At 44.9% G+C, this 18,805-nt stretch overlaps 1 protein-coding gene across 2 annotated transcripts in view; it reads right to left on the minus strand.

Moving 5' to 3' along the window:
- LRRIQ1 (leucine rich repeats and IQ motif containing 1) overlaps positions 1 to 18,805 on the minus strand; it is a 3,765,329-nt gene that overhangs the window by 3,510,612 nt on the left and 235,912 nt on the right. For both annotated transcript variants that reach the window (XM_044088432.1, XM_044088431.1), the window contains exon 2: positions 10,231 to 10,358. In XM_044088432.1, coding sequence (XP_043944367.1) covers positions 10,231 to 10,350 — 120 coding nt within the window. In that variant the 5' untranslated portion in view covers positions 10,351 to 10,358. The remainder of the gene's footprint in view (positions 1 to 10,230; positions 10,359 to 18,805) is intronic.

Consider the following 18,805-nt stretch of genomic DNA (forward strand, 5'->3'; position numbering starts at 1 on the left):
CATCCCGAAAGGGGCATTGTACTGAATTATGGGCCTGATGAGGGACGAGTAAAGAGGCACGATGACCTCCCCTGATCTAGATGTGAATCCTTTCATGATTAGGTGGGCTATATAAAATGTTTTTCTAACCACTGGCCACGTGGTTGTCAAATGAGAGATTGCTATCAACTTGGGTCCCCAGGTCCCTAATTACTTCTTCTGTACTTAATGGATTACCACCTATGTGGTAATTTGTGGGCACTTTGTTTTTGCCAAAGGGGATGACTATACACTTTTTGGCATTTAGCTTGAGGCCATGGCTCTGGCACCAGTTATGGGGCGATAGTTTCCAGGATCCGTTGAGGCACCACCTTTGTGGAGAGGGACCACTGTTGCTGTATGCCACTCTTTGGGTACATATCCTGTAGTAAGGCTAACATTGAACAGTAGTTTTTGTTGTACAGGCTCTTGTATTTTCTTTGTAGTTTGCTCCGCATCAAAAAATGACTTTGATCCTCCAGGAAAAAAATAGTCTGAAGACAGCTGCATACAGTAGGTTGAATCGCACACCTGCTTTTCGACATTCCCTGGCTGCTGGAATAAATTTTGTTTTTCTGCTACCTGGTGTACAGTGAATGATCATTTTCCAGATACACTCTACTGTCTGAAGGCACAACATGTGTTTGCTCTAAATCTGGCCATGAGAGGGCAGCCAAGATTTGTATTAGCAAAGATGCAAACCTACCAGCAGAAAGAGTTGATCCTGACAGAACTGTGGCAAAAGGATAGAGTATTAGGTTGATGACATCATCTTAGAAAGTGTGTCCCCAAAGGAAATTTCCTCAAAAGGAACATCTGGACTAACATATTCCTCCTCCTCTGACACATAGTCTAAAGAATTTGGGTTGAGTAAGTCAGGGATTCATTATCAGAATCCAACTCATCTGCAGAAGAATCTGTTCTCTAGGCCTTTTAAGAGGAGTAAAGGACCAAGGAGAAGCAGGAACCAAAACCCCTTAAGAAGGCTTTAAGGACATTAAAGCAGTAAATAGCCTCTGAGTGAAGGCCTGCCACTCACTTTGTGCATCCCTAGGAGCTCAGGAAACATGTTTAATTTTTTGTTTCTTTTTTAAGGGAACGTTCCCTCCAAAAAACTGAGAAAGCTCAGACACAGGACAGCAGTCGAGAACCATAGTAAAAACTTCTTCCCCAACCAAAAACTGAGGAACTCCCCTAGGCCCATTGGAAAAAAATCAGCTGTGGTTCCCCATGAACATTCGAGACAGACACCTGCAAAGCCTCTTTGAATGTGCTGCCAGCTGGACCCTTACCAGCTTCCGACACAGTTGTGGCAGATAAATCTGACAACACAGCCAGGCGAGCCTCTGGGTTTGTAATGACCTCGGGAGAAACACCTGGCAGAGGCTGGACAGTGGAAGATTCTGGTCATACCTTTTAACACCTTCTTCTTCCCTAACTGCTGACTCTCAGGGCGGGAGATTCCATCCATTGTATCTTTAGTGAGAAGCTTAAGACACTGGTTCTCAAGATACAAGGAAAGGGAAGAAAGTCTACTGCAAAGGGTTTTCAGAACAAATGCCTGGCAAACAGAACAAGATGTATGGTTATGAAGAGCTCCTAAACAAAAAAAAGACACTTATCATAGCAGTCTTTATGGGGAATCTGTCTCCCACACTGGCAGTTACCCTTTCTGGATAACGTTAACCCCAAGGAACACAAAAAAGTAAGAAAAAACAAAATCTCCAATGGGGCACTTATCTGCAACTGCAATAGAAGTCAGCAAACAGGTGGATGTAGTCACTGGAGAATGAAAATGCATTCAACTAGCAGAAAACGGATGCAGGTAAACAGACTGATGGTAAAAAGAAACATTCAGACTGGCAGCAAAGAAGTTCTGATTATGGTAGGTCTGAGCATCACATTTATGCGCTATGCAACTCAAGGAGCATTTGGGTGACGTTCAGCATACCTTTTAAAATCAACAAGTAGTCTTTGGTAGACTGGATGGACAATCGGGCTTCCATGGCAGGGAATCCCATCTGTTAAGAATACTGCAGCGGTGAATTTAAGGACATCTGAATTTACTAAAAGGGACAGATTCTCTGGCCCTTTCATTTCTTTTTTCACCCTGGAAGACCTGAAGTTAAGCTGTTAAACAGTGTGCAACCATCTTGGAAAGTCCAAACTAATATGTATCTTGAGAAAACACTGCTGAATCAGTGTGTGAAATGCATGTTGAAAAAGAGATAAATCATATAATTTGTATTTATTTTCTAAACCGGTGAATATTTTACTTTTATTATCAGAACTAATACACTACAGTTGGAATGCAACCTATAATTTTGAAAATACCCATGAATATGATTCCTATGAATAGTATTGTATTACTCCCAAACAGTTTTAGTCTCCCTTTTTATTTATTTATTTTTTTTTTTGGAATTCTCACTATACACTAACAACCTCTGCTACAACAGAAATGAAACACAACATTCCCAGGTAAAGGCAGATTTTCATCCTTACCACTGTTGCAGTAGCCCTTACAGTATATGGGTCGTTTTCTGCCCAGAATACAACAATCAACCTGCTTCAAAAAGCTCAGCCTAACTCCCACTACCTCACTCTGACCCTGTGGAAGGAAACTGGTAGAGTAAAGCTTTCTTAAGTACTTTTTTGATGTCTTGACAAGACACATCTTTCGGATTTCTCAGGGGAAGCAATTGGCCGAGAGACCTCCTCGTAAACAGGTTGCCCCTCCCTGGGATCTCAACTATGAGCCGGATTAATTAACTTCACCTTTTGAACCTGTTCATCAAGCTGCTTTACGATTCTTGACTTGGAAAACTATACTCATCATTGCTCTGACATCTGAAAGAAGAATATCTACGTGGCATGCTCTCATGGTGGGTGAAAGTTATCAGATTTCCATAGAGATAGGATATCTTTAAGAACAAACTCCTCATTCATGCCCAAAGTGGTTTCAGAGTTTACTTTAAATTAAGCCATCATTCTCCCAGTTTTCTACACAGAACGTAAAAAAAAGGGGAACAGATTCTGCATACTCTAGATATGCACAGGCAGCTTAGGTACTATCATGTCAGAACTAAGCCCTTTAGAAAAGCTGATCAGCTATTTATTTCTTATCAAGGGGCAAAAGAGGGACTCCTGAATCTAAACAGACAATTTCCAGGTGCTTGTCCTCAACTACTGTGTAGTGGACTCTAGAAGTATTCTAGAAGCAGTTACATGGTCCTCTGTATATACATTTACAAAGCATTACAATGTGGATTCCTTTTCTAAGTCTGGATCAAACTTTGTTAGGACCGTTCTCCAGGAGTTCCTGGATCCGTATCAGTCTTCCTGCCAAGACAGGCAGGTATTTGTATTCATCCTATATAGCCTAAAAGCTACTGCAGCAGGGGGATTAATGAATATAGTACAGTTGTGTAAGCTGTACTTATCCATAATGGTAGATGTTCAAATTCCTCACTGCTGCAGTAGCCACACTCACCCTCCATCTCCCTGCTATTGTATATAGTGTAGTTGGGATATAAAGTAGGATTGTGTTTAGTTTCAACTTTATATGTTCTATTGTTAATATTTAGAAGTTATGTACATACCATAACGTTCCATGTTAGTTGTCTTCTCTCGCCATCTTTCTTGCTGGATGGAACTGGATGGGTTCGGAGCCGATCCTCGGCTCCGACTCGGCACTTTCTTAGCTTGAGAACTCCTTTTACCAGCTCGAGGCAACCCTATATCCCATGATGCAAGGCGGGACTACCTCAGATCTCGTTTGGTAGCTAACATACCCTGCTAAGGATAAACCTAGAATAACTAGGAAACAACAACTCCTAACAAATGACTCTCCTACCTAAGAGTCAGGAGAGAACAACCTGAGAAGAGGAGACTTTTCAAGATCTGTCCAGGCCAGGGGGAAGGAGGGAGGGCTAAGAAAGAAGAGAGAAGACAACTAACATGGAACGTTATGGTATGTACATAACTTCTAAATGTTAAGTTGTCAATCTCGCCTTCATTCTTGCTGGATGGGACCGCGTCCCTAGCACCTGTATCCCGGGTGGCTCAATGGAACAGACTCTTGAGAACTGTGGAACCAAAACTGGCCCTGTCTCTGGAGGCCAAATCTAATTGATAATGAGAGACAAAGGTATGAGGTGTGGCCCAAGTAGCTGCTGCACAAATGGTATCAATGGGTAGCCTATCCTGAAAGGCTGCAGAAGTGGATAGACTCCTAGTTGAATGTGCTTTCGGTTTAGAAGGTAGTTGTTTGCCCCTGAGCGAATACACATAAGAAATGGTGGAAGACAACCACCTAGATAAGGTCACCTTAGAAACTGCAAGACCTTTCCTGTTTTCTGCATAGGAAACAAATAATTGGTCCGATTTCCTGAACTGTTTAGTTCTATGCAAATAGTACCTGAGTTGACGATGGACATCCAAAAAATGAAGCTTTTGTTCAGCTCTGTCAGAGAAGTTTGGGAAAAAGACTGGTAGTTCAATGGATTGATTGATATTAGTTTGAGAAACAACTTTAGGAAGAAAAGACGGGTTAGTTCTTAAGGATACCCTGTCCTTGTGAAAAATCAAGTAAGGGGAACGGATACAGAGAGCTTGAATTTCGGAAACCCTTCTGGCTGAAGTGATCGCCAGTAAGAATATAGTTTTCCAAGTCAATAACTTTAAGGAACATGAAGCAGACGGTTCGAAAGGTGGTAAGATCAAGGATGCCAACATTAAATTCAGATCCCATTGTGGAGGAGGATGTTTTATTGGCGGCTTGAGAAGAAAAACTCCTCTCAGAAAGGCTTTGCATAGCCTATGTGACATAATGTTATGATCTTGAAATCCGACATGATACTTGGAAATGGCCACCAGTTGGACTTTAACTGTTGAAGAGGAAGACCCTGATTGAAAAACTTCAGCCAGGAAATCTAAGACAGAATGCACAGGAGCAGTAAAAGGGTCAATGTGTCTGGAGCTTGCCCAAATGGAAAAACGTCGCCACTTGCTAGCATACACGGTTCTGGTGGACGACTTCAAAGAAGCTACTAAAATATCTCTGACTGGATCAGAGATCATAGGAAGCCTGGCTAGGGAAGGAAGTGGAGCAACCAAGCAGTGAGGTTGAGAGAATGAATGGCCCGGTGCCGTTGACCCGACTGATGGGTCAAAAGATCCGGAACTGGGTCCAGATGCCAAGGTCGCACCAGGAGGTGACGATGCAGAGTCGGGAACCAAATTTGTCGAGGCCAGTAAGGGGCAATGAGAATCAATTTGGCCCTCAAAATGGTGGCTTTCTGAATGACTTGTGGAATCAAAGGAAAGGGCGGAAAAGCGTAAAGAAGTCCCCGGGGCCAATCCTGTATTAGAGAGTCTCTCAGGGGTTGGCCTGGAAGGGGAAAAAGTGTGAAGAAGTCGGGGCACTTGTTGTTTTGGGGTGTAGCAAAAAGATCGCAACAAGGTGTTCCCCACTTCAGAAAAATCTGGTCCACTACAGATTGATTGAGAGACCACTTGTGAGGCATGAGAATGGATCTGCTCAGCCTGTCCGCCAATAGGTTGGACCTGCCGGGGATGTGCGTTGCTATCAGAAACCGATGAGAGGAGATTGCCCATTGCCAAAGTCTGAGAGCTTCTCGACACAACGGATAGGACCTGGTCCCACCCTGCTTGTTGATGTACCAGACCACGGACATGTTGTCTGTTTGCACTGCAATAGTCCCCGCGGGAAGAAAGTCGTTGAGGGCTTGCAACGTTAAAAGCACCGCTCTCATCTCCAGGACATTTATGTGCAGATGGTATTCTATGGGCTGCCACGTCCCGTGGACCATCCTGCCCTGATAATGCCCCCCCCACCCGATCAGAGAGGCATCCGTAGTGACTGTGGCAACCGGAGGAGGGGGAACAAAAGGTCGGCCCTGGTGAAGTAGAGGGGAAGATATCCACCAGTTTAGATGAGCTCTGCACGATTGTGTGACTAAGATCTCGTGCTTCATCGGAAGACTGTGGAACGACCACTGAGTGAATAACATCCACTGCAGTAGACGCATGTGGAAGCGAGCCAGAGGTAGAAGAACAATGGCCGCAGCCATAAGACCTAGAACTTTTAGAACCAATCTGGCTTTGACTCTTCTGCTCTGCAATAACACTCGAACGAATTTTTGGATGTCCAAGATTCTTTGATCTGTTAGTCTGGCTGACAACTTGACGGTGTTTAATTCTGCGCCTATAAAGGTGATAGATTGGCAAGGCCGCAGAGAAGATTTTTCGAAATTCACTGAAATTCCCAAACTTTTGCAAAGCTGTAGAGTGAAGTCCCTGGTCTGAAGAAGCTGATGCTTGGTGGTGGCGGAGAGGAGCCAGTCGTCCAAATAAGGAAACACCTGGAATCCCCGACGTCTCAGGTGAGCTGCGACCACTGCCATACATTTGGTAAACACTCTGGGGGCTGAAGTGAGGCCAAAGGGCAGGGCTCTGAACTGATAATGACTGGTCCCTAGCCGAAAGCGGAGAAACCTTCTGGAGCGCCTGTGGATCTTTATGTGATAGTACGCGTCCTGAAGGTCTATCGAGCACATCCAGTTGTCCTTGCCCAGAAAGGGCAAAATGGACTGAAGCGTGACCATCCGGAATCTTGCCTTCTTGACAAATCTGTTTAGATTGCTTAGGTCTAGTAGAGGTCTCCAATCTCCCGTCCTTTTGGGGACCAAAAAGAATCTGGAGTAGACGCCGGATCCTACTTGGTCTGCTGGAACAGTCTGAATGGCCCTTTTTTGTAGGAGCTTTGTAACCTCCTGTTCTGCCAAATCCCTTTGACCGGGTGAGATGTCTGGAAGGGATTGGTAAGGTACGGGATACCTTTCGAAGGGGATTTTGTAACCCTCGGATATTATCGACTGTACCCACATATCTTGTGAAAGGGAACGCCAGGCTACTGGGTACAGCGAAATCGTTCCCCCGACTGCCTCCAAGGGTGGACAGTCGAGCAACACCTCAGGGATGCTGAAAGGGCTTCTCAGGGAGAGACTCTCTGTTGCCCTGGTTCTGAGGACCCCCTCTGCCCCTAGGGCGTCTGTGTGTTACCCCCTCTGCCTCTGGGGGTAAACTGCCCACGTGTGTCCGGCGCAGCTCCTTGGGCTTTGCGGAACCACATCTTTCCTCCCTTCTGACCCTTGGGGTAGGGTCTAGAAGGGGTGGAAAAATGGACTCCAACGGCAGAAAGAGTTTTGCCGTCCTGCTCACACCTGGTCAAGGTTTCCTTCACCTGCGGTCCGAACAAAGCCGAACCGTCAAAGGGGGTATTGGTGAAGGACGCCTTAAAGGGGTCCACAAAATTACAAAGCCGCATCCAGGCTTGACGTCTAAGAGCCACTCCTGTGCCTGCGGCCCTGCTCGCTCCATCGGCCGCATAGGATATGAGCCGCAGGGAGGAGTTGGTCAATGAATTCAGGATTGCTAGCTGTGAGGCAATCTTTTCCTGTGCCCCAGCAGCAGAAGGATCCTGGACCACTTCACCTAGTTCCTTGAGAATATCTCTTTGAAGCCTGGTGAAGTGACAGAGGTAATTCAGCGAACGCATAGCAAAGGTCGCTGAAGAAAACATCCGCTTTCCATACCTGTCCATGGTCCTAGAATCTTTGTTAGGAGGATGGACAGGTACTGAAGGATCCAAGTTCCTTCTTGGTGGCCGCCACCACCATAGCATCCACAGAGACGCCCTTGGAAAGAAACTGCTTGTCTGCAGGGGCCGTAATAAATTTGGATGGTCTCCTGGGGACCGGTTCCACAGAATCTGGAGCTGCCCACGCCTTTCGAGCCACTACCTGCATAAGTGGGTCGAAAGGCGGAGACACCCAGGAGGTGGAGGGTCGGGATCCAAAAGCCTCCAGGTATACCGACTCATCCTCGGAGGGATCAATGGAGGGCCAATTCCCCCTCTGTTTGAGGAGCTCAAGGATGTCTGAAAAAGAGACATCCTCAGAGGGGGACCGTGGGGAACCCTCCGACTCATCTAAGTCAGTATCAGATGTTGTCGACTCGGGGGAGTCTGTGTGTTTCCTCTTACACGTCCTCTTCCGAGGAGGTTCTCCTGCAGGATCAGGGGAAACCTCTGAAGAGGAAGATATTCCCAATGGGGAAACCTGGGGCGATGGATCCCTGGGCCTGGGAGCAAGAGGCTGGCAAGAGGTGTCTACAGGCACCGAAGAGGGAGGAGCTAAAGGGATGGACCGTTGACCTGGCTCAGGTGCCAGGACACTCCTCATCACCTCAAAGGCTCCCCTCCCCGGGAGGCCGGAATACTCCCGTTCCAAAGAAATAGGAATTCCCGGCTCCACTGAGAGGGAAGGCTCCGAGGCCGATGTCGGTGCCGAGCTTACCAAAGCCGAAGCCCCAAGAGGGAGAGCGGGGTCGGACAAGGGTCCGATGCCACTAGCCCCCTCGGAGCCGACAAGGGAAACCCGATGACCGGATCCCTCCAAGGAAGGTATCATGGAAGAGATCGGAGCCGAGGACGACGGAGCCGAAGAGGGATGTATCGGTTCCGGCGCCGACATGGTCACTGTCCCGAGAAGCTCCGGCTCCGAACTCTGGAGGAGAGTCGGAGGAGGAAGTTCAAGGGGTAAAGCAATAGCCGAAGTCTGCTGACATGGGCTATGGAGCATTTGGGCTAGTGCCTGAGACTTCAGCAGTCTGCTTACCACCCTCTCTAAGTCGTGGTCAGACAGCCTGGAAGATCTCGAAGATCGGCTCCGATGACTCCGCTCCGACAAAAGAGGAGATCTCGGTGCCGAATGGATACTCTCCAACGAAGGGGACCGAGATCTCTTTCGGGACGAAGTCATCGGAGCCGAAGTCCCCTGAGTTCCAGATGGAGCCGAAGGTTTCTCGGCTCCGATACTGGATAAGGTGTCGGCTCCAGCCGGAGCTGACAAGGCAACAGTAGATTGGGTGTCGGAACCGATCGGAGCCGACCCCACTACTTTAGAAGCAGAAATATCGGCTCCAGCCGGAGCCGATCTCGGCTCCGACGGAGCCGGAGCCACCGGAGGAGGCTTAGACACTGTAGCCTGAACCTTCGGAGGCTTAGAAGGTTTACTGGACCCTGTTTTAGAGGGAGAACCTTCTGGCTTAAGTAAGCCACGGAGGATCAATTTATTTCTCCTTTCCTGCAGGACTCTCTGGCTAAAAGAGTGACACAAAGCACAGGAGTCCTGCAGGTGCAAAGGCCCCAGGCAGTAAATACAAGAAGTGTGACCGTCTGTCAGAGACATTTTCTGACAGCACGAGTCACACTTCTTGAAGCCTGAGACCTTGCCTTCCTTAGACATAGTCCTAGAGGAAGAAAGTCAAACACACACCCCAACAACCACACAATTAATCCCCAAACACACAGACACACAGGTAGGGATTAAGCAAGGGGGTCTAGGCCTAACTGAAAACTCTTTTAAACTTATAAGAAAGGAATTTAAAAGTTTTTAACTATAAGGGAAATAGGGTGGGCTGTAGAAATACTACACACTATAAAAAGGGAAATAAGGGAGAAATAAACCCCTGACTAAACTTTCTGAAGTATTAACTTACCTCTGCTGGCAAAAAGGAGACCTCTTTTGCTAAGCGGCAAACGAGATCTGAGGTAGTCCCGCCTTGCATCATGGGATATAGGGTTGCCTCGAGCTGGTAAAAGGAGTTCTCAAGCTAAGAAAGTGCAGAGTCGGAGCCGAGGATCGGCTCCGAACCCATCCAGTTCCATCCAGCAAGAATGAAGGCGAGATTGACAACTTAACATCAATTAGTTATTTCAGGATGTTAGGGTCTTCTCTTTCACTGCATGGTCCAGAAAGTCCTGTAGAAAGTTTCACTCTGACAGCTGATTTCCCTCCACTGGATTAAACAATCAGCAGTTAGAAAGCAAAAGTAGGAGTCAGTGCTTTTTGAAGCTGGCTGGTTGTTGTTTCCTGGGCAAGAAACAACACATATAGCCCAAGGGTTACTGTAGCAGTCAGGAACTTGAACATCTACTGTTACAGTAAGTGCAACTTACACAACTATACTTTTTTCTATGACATGTTCTGGAATTTAAATATGGAGCCACTATCACAGTAAGCCCAACAATACAAACGCTCCACTGGCAGTATTTTAATCTGCTGTCCATAAGGTTACAGATATTCACTACAATATGAAATTATGTTGCAAAACTAAGTAGATACTTACCAGCTCCGTTTCATCAAAATCTCCTGCTTTAACATCTTTCTCGGTTTCCTTTTCGTCTCCTGAGGAGATATCAGTCATGGCTAATTCCATCTCAATCATTTTCACGATACTGTCCTCCATAGCTACCTCTTATTTTAAAATCAGAATGAAAAACAAAATTAATCAGATTCCAAGAGAAAAAAAATTAAAACTATCAAAAGTAGTTACAATTTTTTTGCACACAAAAAATATTTCTGCTGCTTTTCAGTCTCATACCTTTTAACAGAAGGACAAGGGAGAGAAAATAATTCAAAAGCAAAAGGCCATCACTTTAGACATATCTTCAAAACTCGCTGCATCTATGGAAGTGAGACTTGGTAAAATATCTTCTGGCAAAAAGGAAGGAAGGAAATAACGCATTCTGCATAACTTGTTAGATGCATAAGGTGAAGAAAATTAAAGTTGGAAATTTACTATAAAGCAGCTCTAGCCTGGCAATTTCATATTTCATCACCTTCAGAACTAAGCCTGGCTGGTCAAGGCTTGTCACCTCTAAATTCACAAGGCTGCCTGGCCCATCCCCTTTAGCTATAATATTGTACATCTAAGGACCCTACTGCAGCACCAGGGCAGAGCTAAAAAGGAAATAGAAGGATAAAACATAACTAAATCTTAATGAGACATAATTCCCTATTCCGAAAAGGACAAAAAGTATAGTGATGAGAATGAAAAGTACAGTTGCGTAAGTAAACTTACCAAGACATTAGATGTTCGAATGTTGCAATAGCCTTAGTTATATGTGTTATATCCTGTCAAGGATATAACACAGGTGGATAGCTTTGAGAGTTTCAGGGCACTTTCCACTCACCCCAACCTGCCACACAGCTTGAATGCAGCTGACTAAAAGACAAGTTTGGGCGCCCTAACAGAACAATACTAAGAAGAACAAAAAATAAACAACCACACCCAACATAACGTACCAGAAAACAAGGGGGGTGGAGGGATGGAGGGAGCGCTTACTGCAGTAGATTATTCGAACATCTACTGTCATGGTAAGCTTACTCACACAGCTGAACTATGTTCATCACATTGATCACTGCTGCAGTAGCCTTAGCTACATGGGTAGGTTACCCTAGCTAACTAAATTTGGGAGGTGAAGTAGAAGAGTCCAAGAGCCCCTGAAAAATGGTCCTTGCAAAGCCTGACCAAGACCTAGAGATGGAATCAAGCTCACAGTGCTTTGTAAAAGTATGTAGAGAGGACCATGTTGCTGCATCTGTAAAACTTCTAGAATCCAACCCTTTCAAAAAAGTCACAGATGAAGCTAAGGCCCTGGTAGAGGGGGCCTTGACTTTGACTGGAATCATTTTGTTTCAGTGAGAATAACAAAAGGTAATAGTCAACCATTTTTGAAATAGTCTGTTTTGACACAAGCTGTCCTTTCTCCTTACCTTCACAAGAAATGAACAACTGATCCTGAGATCTGACAGATTTAGTTCTGTTAAGATAGTACCTGATGTCGGTGGACATCTAGGGTATTGAGTATCCTCACTCTCTCATTTTTGGGTTTAGGAAAGAAAACTATGAGATGGATAGTTTGGCTCAAAGTAATCTCAGATTGCACTTTAGGCATACAGAAGTATTATTTCTTAAAGAAACCCTGTTCCTGTGGAAAATAAGTTGGGTTTGACTCACCATAAGAGCTTACAACTCAGATACTCTTCTTGCAGTGGTCAGAGCAATCGATAAAACTGTTTTCTATGTTAAGAACCTTGAGTCAGCCAGGTATGACATGATACTGTACTGAGGAGTATATATGGGCACACATGCTGAAAAGGCCAATAAATGAACCTTGATAGAGGAGTAAGAAAGGCCATAGGATAGTAACTCACAGAAATACTGTAAAACCAGAGAATAACTAGCCCTGAATGGCTGCTGGTTATGTTGTTGGTAACAAGGAAACCTCTTCTATTTATTTACAAATAGAGAATTTTCTAGTAACAGGTTTTCTTGCCTCCATTAGTACCTGCTGTATGTCCTCAGTAAAGAGGTGCCTAAAAGGAATTAAGACCCTATAATCCAGACATTCAATTGAAGTTCATTAGTGTTGGGGTGTTTCAAACACCGTGTTCTTGTGTGAGTAGATCCTAACTGTGACGAAGCTTGTGGCAATTGCCCCTGGCCATTTCAAACAGAGGAGGAACCACTGCTGCCTGGGCCAGAAGGGAGTTACTACAACGATCTGGGGGGGATTCCTTCTGAAGCTTCAAAAGTACCCTGGATATTATGGGAAAGGGTGAAAAACACATAGGAACATTCCTGTCCACGGAAATGAAAAGGCATCTGTCTTCCAGGCCAGAATCTTGCCAGCCGATTGTTCAGACAGAAGGCAAAGAGGTCTACTTAATAAACTCCCCACAGATGGAGCAAATCTCAGAAGACTCTTTATGAGCATCTGCCCTTGTCCTGTTCAGGTAGTATGCCACACACTTTTTCTCTGGCATAATGTAGGATATCCCTGTAGAGTGAGACTGTGCTGTGCAGTTTTATCCTAAGCTAACATGGCTAGCCTGCAAAGGGGGAACAACCTGTTTTCCCCTCACTTGTCGATGTACTACATGACTGTGGTATTGCCTGTAACAATTGAATAGGTCCTGTGGACCAACAATGAGAGTTAAGTGCCTTGATCAGGGCAAGTATCTATTTTATATTTATGTGCTTTCAATCTGTCCTTGGTGTCCCACACACCTTGCACTTTTATCCCTCCTGAATCTACTCCCCAAGCAAAACATGTGGGGTCTGTACTGACTGACTGCTTTGGAAAAGGGAGGGAGGAAGGGAGACCTAGATTTAGGAATATCTGTTGCCTCCAGCAAGTGATGTCTCTTCTGACAAACCCCAGCACTGGGATTTGAAAAGAAAGTGTGTTGGTACTGGGACCAAAGAGACTTCAGATATCACTGTATCTTTTTCATGTGGAGTCTTGCCATCTTGCCAGGGGGTAATAAGAATCATAGAAGACATAAGACCCAAAATCCTGTAGTATTCCCACACAGAGACCAAAGTTTAAGTTCTAATAATAAATTGCTGGAAGCACATTCGTTTTTTGTTTCATACTTTTGAGCTTATGGTGTGCTACCTACTCGTTTGGGCATTGAACTGTTTTGTGGGATGACATGGTTGACAGACCATGCTGCATTGGCCTGCTCCTGTCGCCCCTGGGAGTCCGGATACTGGCTAAGGCTCTGGCCACCCCTATAGTGCCTTTTATAGGCAAGGTTCAAATGACAAATTCACCACCGTAACAGGAGCAGGCAAGCAAAAACTGAGGGTAATGCTACTCAATGCTAGAAGTCTAAATCTCAAAATGCACTCACTCGAGGCACTAAATGGAGAACATCGATATCTGTGCAGTGACAGAGACCTGGTTCAAGGCTCTAGAGAGCACCCCTGCATTACCAGGCTATAACTCATACCACACTTTTCGGCCATCTAACCTGGACCAGAACACCAAAGGTGGAGGTGTGTCCATATTCATTAAAGATACTTACACCTCCAGGCTAGTTGCACAGCATAATGCATCCAAGGTTATCCAAGTGCAACCAACTCTGGGCAAAACTGCAATCCAAATTGTAGCTTGCTACAGATCCCCCACCATGCCCCAGGATTCACACTCCTCTTTTCTTGATATACTGGAAAATATTATATTTCAACCAAACACCCTAATAATGGGTGATTTCAACTACCCCACAATTAACTGGGAAAACTACTCATGTACCAACTCCTTCGCTCAACACTTCCTGGAATTCATAAATTCCAATGTCCTGATCAACTTATCTACATCCACACCCCCACCAGGGGCAGCAATAACCTAGACCTAGTCATTACCGACATGAGTGACCGGTGTTCCACACCTGAAGTCAACTCCTCGTTGGTCAGATCCGAGCATAAGCTAATCATCCTAGATATCCACATCTCACCCCCACCCACCATTAAGGAAACCTCAGTAAAAAATTTCTCCAAAGCCAACTTAATGCTTCGAAAGACAGAAGTGGCAAACTTCATGACACCCATTCAGACGGACAATACAGTTATGACTGCTAAATCCTACACAAATGCACTCTATAAGCACTTACACGAGTGCATGGATCGTGCTATTCCAAACAGAACCAAGATGCTATCCTCCAAAAAAAAGGAAGCCAATCTGGTGGTCCCCTGCCATAAACAAACTCTACAACAGAAGGAAGAAACTGTTGCAAAAGAGAGTAAAATCCCATGAGTGGAGGAGCTCCCTGGTCAGCCTCAGTAAGAAGCTGAGATCCCTTATAAGATCCTCTAAAGCTAGCTACGAAAACAAAATCGCCACTGATTCTAAGGGCAACCACAAAGCATTCTATAGCTATGTCAAGAATCTCAATGGCAACACCCAGATCTGCTCTGAGTTACTGCACAACGGCATGAAAATTACAGAACCAACTGATATTGCCAACATCCTGGGAGATAGGTTCAGTGCTAACTTTACCCCCCTCTCACCCCCTTAAAGGGCCCATATCTATACAGGAAGAATGCACAGTCCCTGTAATCACATCTATGCAGATAAAAGCTGCACTCTCTAAAACCAAAAACACAGCATCCCAGGCTGCGTTTTACACGAACTTCAGAACGAACTAGCTCCCCACCTAAGCACCATGTTAAATCATAGTCTCACGTCAGGCTGTGTGCCCAGTGAATGGTGCACAGCAACAGTTATCCCACTCCACAAAGGGGGAGCCACCACTGATCCTGGGAACTATTGCCCTATTAGCCTGATGAGCCTGGTCTTCAAGGCCATGGAACATATCATAAGACACTGGTAATCTCCAAACTCTGGACCCCACCCAATTCGGGTTTGTGAAAGGCAGATCATGCCTTCTGAACCTGATCGACTTCTTTGAGGCAGTCACCAAAGCCGTATATGAGGATAAGGTGGCCCATTCTCGAATTATAGCTAAACTCACTAAACTAGGTATAAATCCCTACATCACAAGATGGGTTGCCAACTGGCTCACTGACAGAACCCACACTGTAAAAGTTGCAAACTCCAAATCTGACTTCAAACCAGTGACAAGTGGAGTACCACAGGGTTCAGTCCTGGGACATCTTCTGTTTGGTATCTACTTCTCTGAAGTACAGGCCAACACCAAAGGCCTCTGTCTAACGAAGTTCGCAAATGATGTGGGAGTCCCCAAATGATGTGGACATCCTACAAAAGGGCTTCACTGAGACAGATGCCTGGTGTCAGAGGCATGGCCTCAAGCTCAATGCCAAAAAGTGCATTGTCATCCCCTTTGGTAAAAACTCTGTAACCATGAACTACCACATAAACGTCAGTCTACTTAATGCCAAATGTGTGACAAGAGATCCTGGGACCCAGGTGGACAGTAGTCTCTCCTTTGATAATCACATCACCACAGTAGTCAGGAAATCCTTCTATGTGGCACACCTCATCACAAAAGGGTTCTCATCCAGGAAAAAATAGATCATTGTTCCCCTCTACTCAGCACTCATTAGACCCATTATAGAGTACAATGCCCCTTTTGGAATGTACCTCACAAGACATCTACAGCAGCTGGAAAGGCCACAGAAGTACCTCACAAAGAGGATTACTGGCCTCAAACAGATGCCCTACACTTACAGTCTCAAAAAGCTCCAGCTTTACTCTGTAGCATATCACCTACTCTGAGGAGATCTCTGCCTAACATATAAAGCTATGTTACACCCAGAGCTGTTGGACATGCTACACCTAAAGAAATCCTAGTCCCTCCATGCTACAAGCTCTAGGGACCTAAACCTTGTCACCACAATAAACAGGATATGCTGGAGGGATAGATTCCTGTCCTAGAGACTTCCTATACTCTGGAACATGCTACCCATCTATGTCAAGCAAAGTTCCTCATTAGCACTCTTCAAGAAAAATCTTGATGAGTGGATAGGAAATACACCCCAGAGATCACTTCTGTGGGTCTACTCGACAGGGGCACTGGAAATGAACTTTCTTGGGTGGCGTAAGCCAGGGAACATTGTTGGCTAGGCTTACTTAGGCCCTTGGGCCGATAACCTAGTACCCACCTATGAATTTTGTTGAGGTGCTATTTTCTTTTTTACAAAAATTGGATGAGGAGTTAGAAAATCCCTTGGAAAATTTGGAAAAACAGGGTTGAAAAATCTTAAGAGATTCCCTGAATCAGCTTACCTCTCTCATCACATATTTTGATAATCTCTGCAGCAAAGGGTCCAAAAACTAAATCTCTGTCCAAAGAAAAATTCAAAATGTCATTTCTGACATCTCCTGGGAGGTTCTGAGAATGCAGCTAGGCAAACTCCCTCAAAACAGTACCAGTGTCAACAGCCCTGGAAGCAATAAATACAGAATCAAAAAATAAGTTATGTTCTTACCATAACGTTCCATCTGTAGTGTTGATCTTCATTCATTCATTAGTGATGGCTATCGGTTCCACCCTCAGAAACGAATCAGCAGTTATAACAAGCTTGCACCAGACAAAAACCTCTTGAGTTAGGCTTACCCATACTGCCTCTCTCTCTATCACCTCAGATTTAGTTTGCCTATAAGAAAGGAAGAGGCTTTATCTGAGCAAATTCCCTGTTATAAGGTAGGACCAAATTTGAACCTGCAGGAGTCTTTCAGAGGTGGATAGCGGGTGTGAGGTAATAAATGAAGATCAACAACACAGATGGAACGTTATGCTAAGAACATAACTTCTTTATCTGATGTTGTTAATCTTCATTCATTTACTACTGATGGGAAAGAGTCCCTAGCTACTTTATTTCCTGGGAGGCCCTATGGAAGGATATTCCTGAGCACCAGAGAACCAATTTGTAATGCGTGATAAAGGTATGAGGGGTGGCCCATGTTGCTGCTGCACAAATGTCATCCATGGAAGCTCTTGCATGGAAGGCAATAAATGTTGCAACTGATCTGGTTGAATACGCTTTGACCTTAGATGGTAGAAGAGCTTTGTTTTGTTGACAGATAAAGCAAATGCAGTTTCTCAACCATTTAGATAGTGTCACTTTGGAAACAGATCTTCCCAATTTTAGTCCTGAGAATGATACAAATAATTGGTCAGATTTTTGTAGTAATTTAGTCTTGTCCAAGTAGAATCGCAATTGTCTATGCATATCAAGTAAATGTAGTGAATATTCTCCTTTGTTAAAAAAATTTGGGAAGAAAACTGGCAGATCAATTGTTTGATTAATAGTCAAATTGGAAATAACTTTGGGTAAGAAGGTGAGATTAGTCCAGAGTGATAGTCTGTCTTTATGGAAAACCATGTAAGGACGTTTTATGCACAAGGCTTGTAGTTCAGATATTCATCTTGCTGTGGTAATAGCTACCAAGAATAAAGTTTTCCAGGATAAAAATGTTATACTACAAGTGGCAGCAGGTTTGAAAGGAGGACAAGTCAAGGACTGTAGAACTAGTGTCAAATTCCAGGGCTTGACTGGCTCTTTGAAGGGTGGCCTAATGTGCGTGATACCTTTCAAAAAGTTTTACAGAGACAGTGAGAAATCAAGGATGAGTCCTAGAAGCCACTGTGGAAGTTAGAGATGGCCGCCAGGTGTACTCGAATAGTTGAAGCCGCCACTCCTGAATGGAGGAGATTTGATAAATAGTCCAGTACCAAAGTAAGCGGAGCTGAAAATGGGTCTATTCCCTTCTCTCGAGACCAGATTATGAATCTTTTCCACTTGGTGAGATAAAGTTTCCTGGTGGATGGTTTATGGGATGCCAAAGAATGTGACATACAGGTGAGGATAGGTTATTTTGCCTGGCAATTACGGAAGTGGAGGAACCAAGATGTCAGTTTCAGTCTCAATATATTTGGATGTATCAACCCTTGTGGGTGTGACAATTACTCCAGAGTTGGATCCAGAATCCATAGTTGATGTACTAAGTAAGGCCAAAGAAAGGGAAATCAAACTTGGCAGGGCCAATAGGGTGCAATGAGGATTACTCTGCTTCTCAACCGAAGAGCTTTCTTTAGAAAATGTGGGGTTAGAGGAAGGGGAGGGAAGGCATAAAGAAGTCCCATGGGCCAATCGTGTATTACAGCATCCCTCGGGGACTCCCTCAGCAGGGGAATTAGGGTAAAGTAGCTGCTGCATTTGTGGTTTGCGTGGGATGTGAATAGATCACAGCAAGGCTGGCCCCACCGACTGAAGAGCTTTGCCGCTATGATAGGATTGAGGGACCACTCGTGAGGCAGGAGAATACATCTGTTCAGTTTGTCTGCAACTATGTTGGAATCCCCGGAATGTGCATTGCTATCAGAAAGCGGCTGGAAGCTATTGGCCACTGCCAAATTCTCATGGCCTCCCGACACAACGGGCAGGACTTGGTTCCCCCTTGCTTGTTGCTATACCAGACTATGGATATGTTGTCAGACTGGATAGCAATTGTCCCTGATGGAAGGACAGAGTGAAATGCTTGCAATGCCAGAAGCACTGCCCTCAGTTCTAGGACACTGATATGCAGGTTAGCCTCCATGGGTGACCAAGTGCCTTGGACTGTCTTTCCCTGGAAATGCCCCCCCCC

This window comes from Protopterus annectens, chromosome 11.part0 (assembly GCF_019279795.1).
Source record: "Protopterus annectens isolate FY-2018-M chromosome 11.part0, PAN1.0, whole genome shotgun sequence".
Classification (NCBI taxonomy): domain Eukaryota; kingdom Metazoa; phylum Chordata; order Ceratodontiformes; family Protopteridae; genus Protopterus; species Protopterus annectens.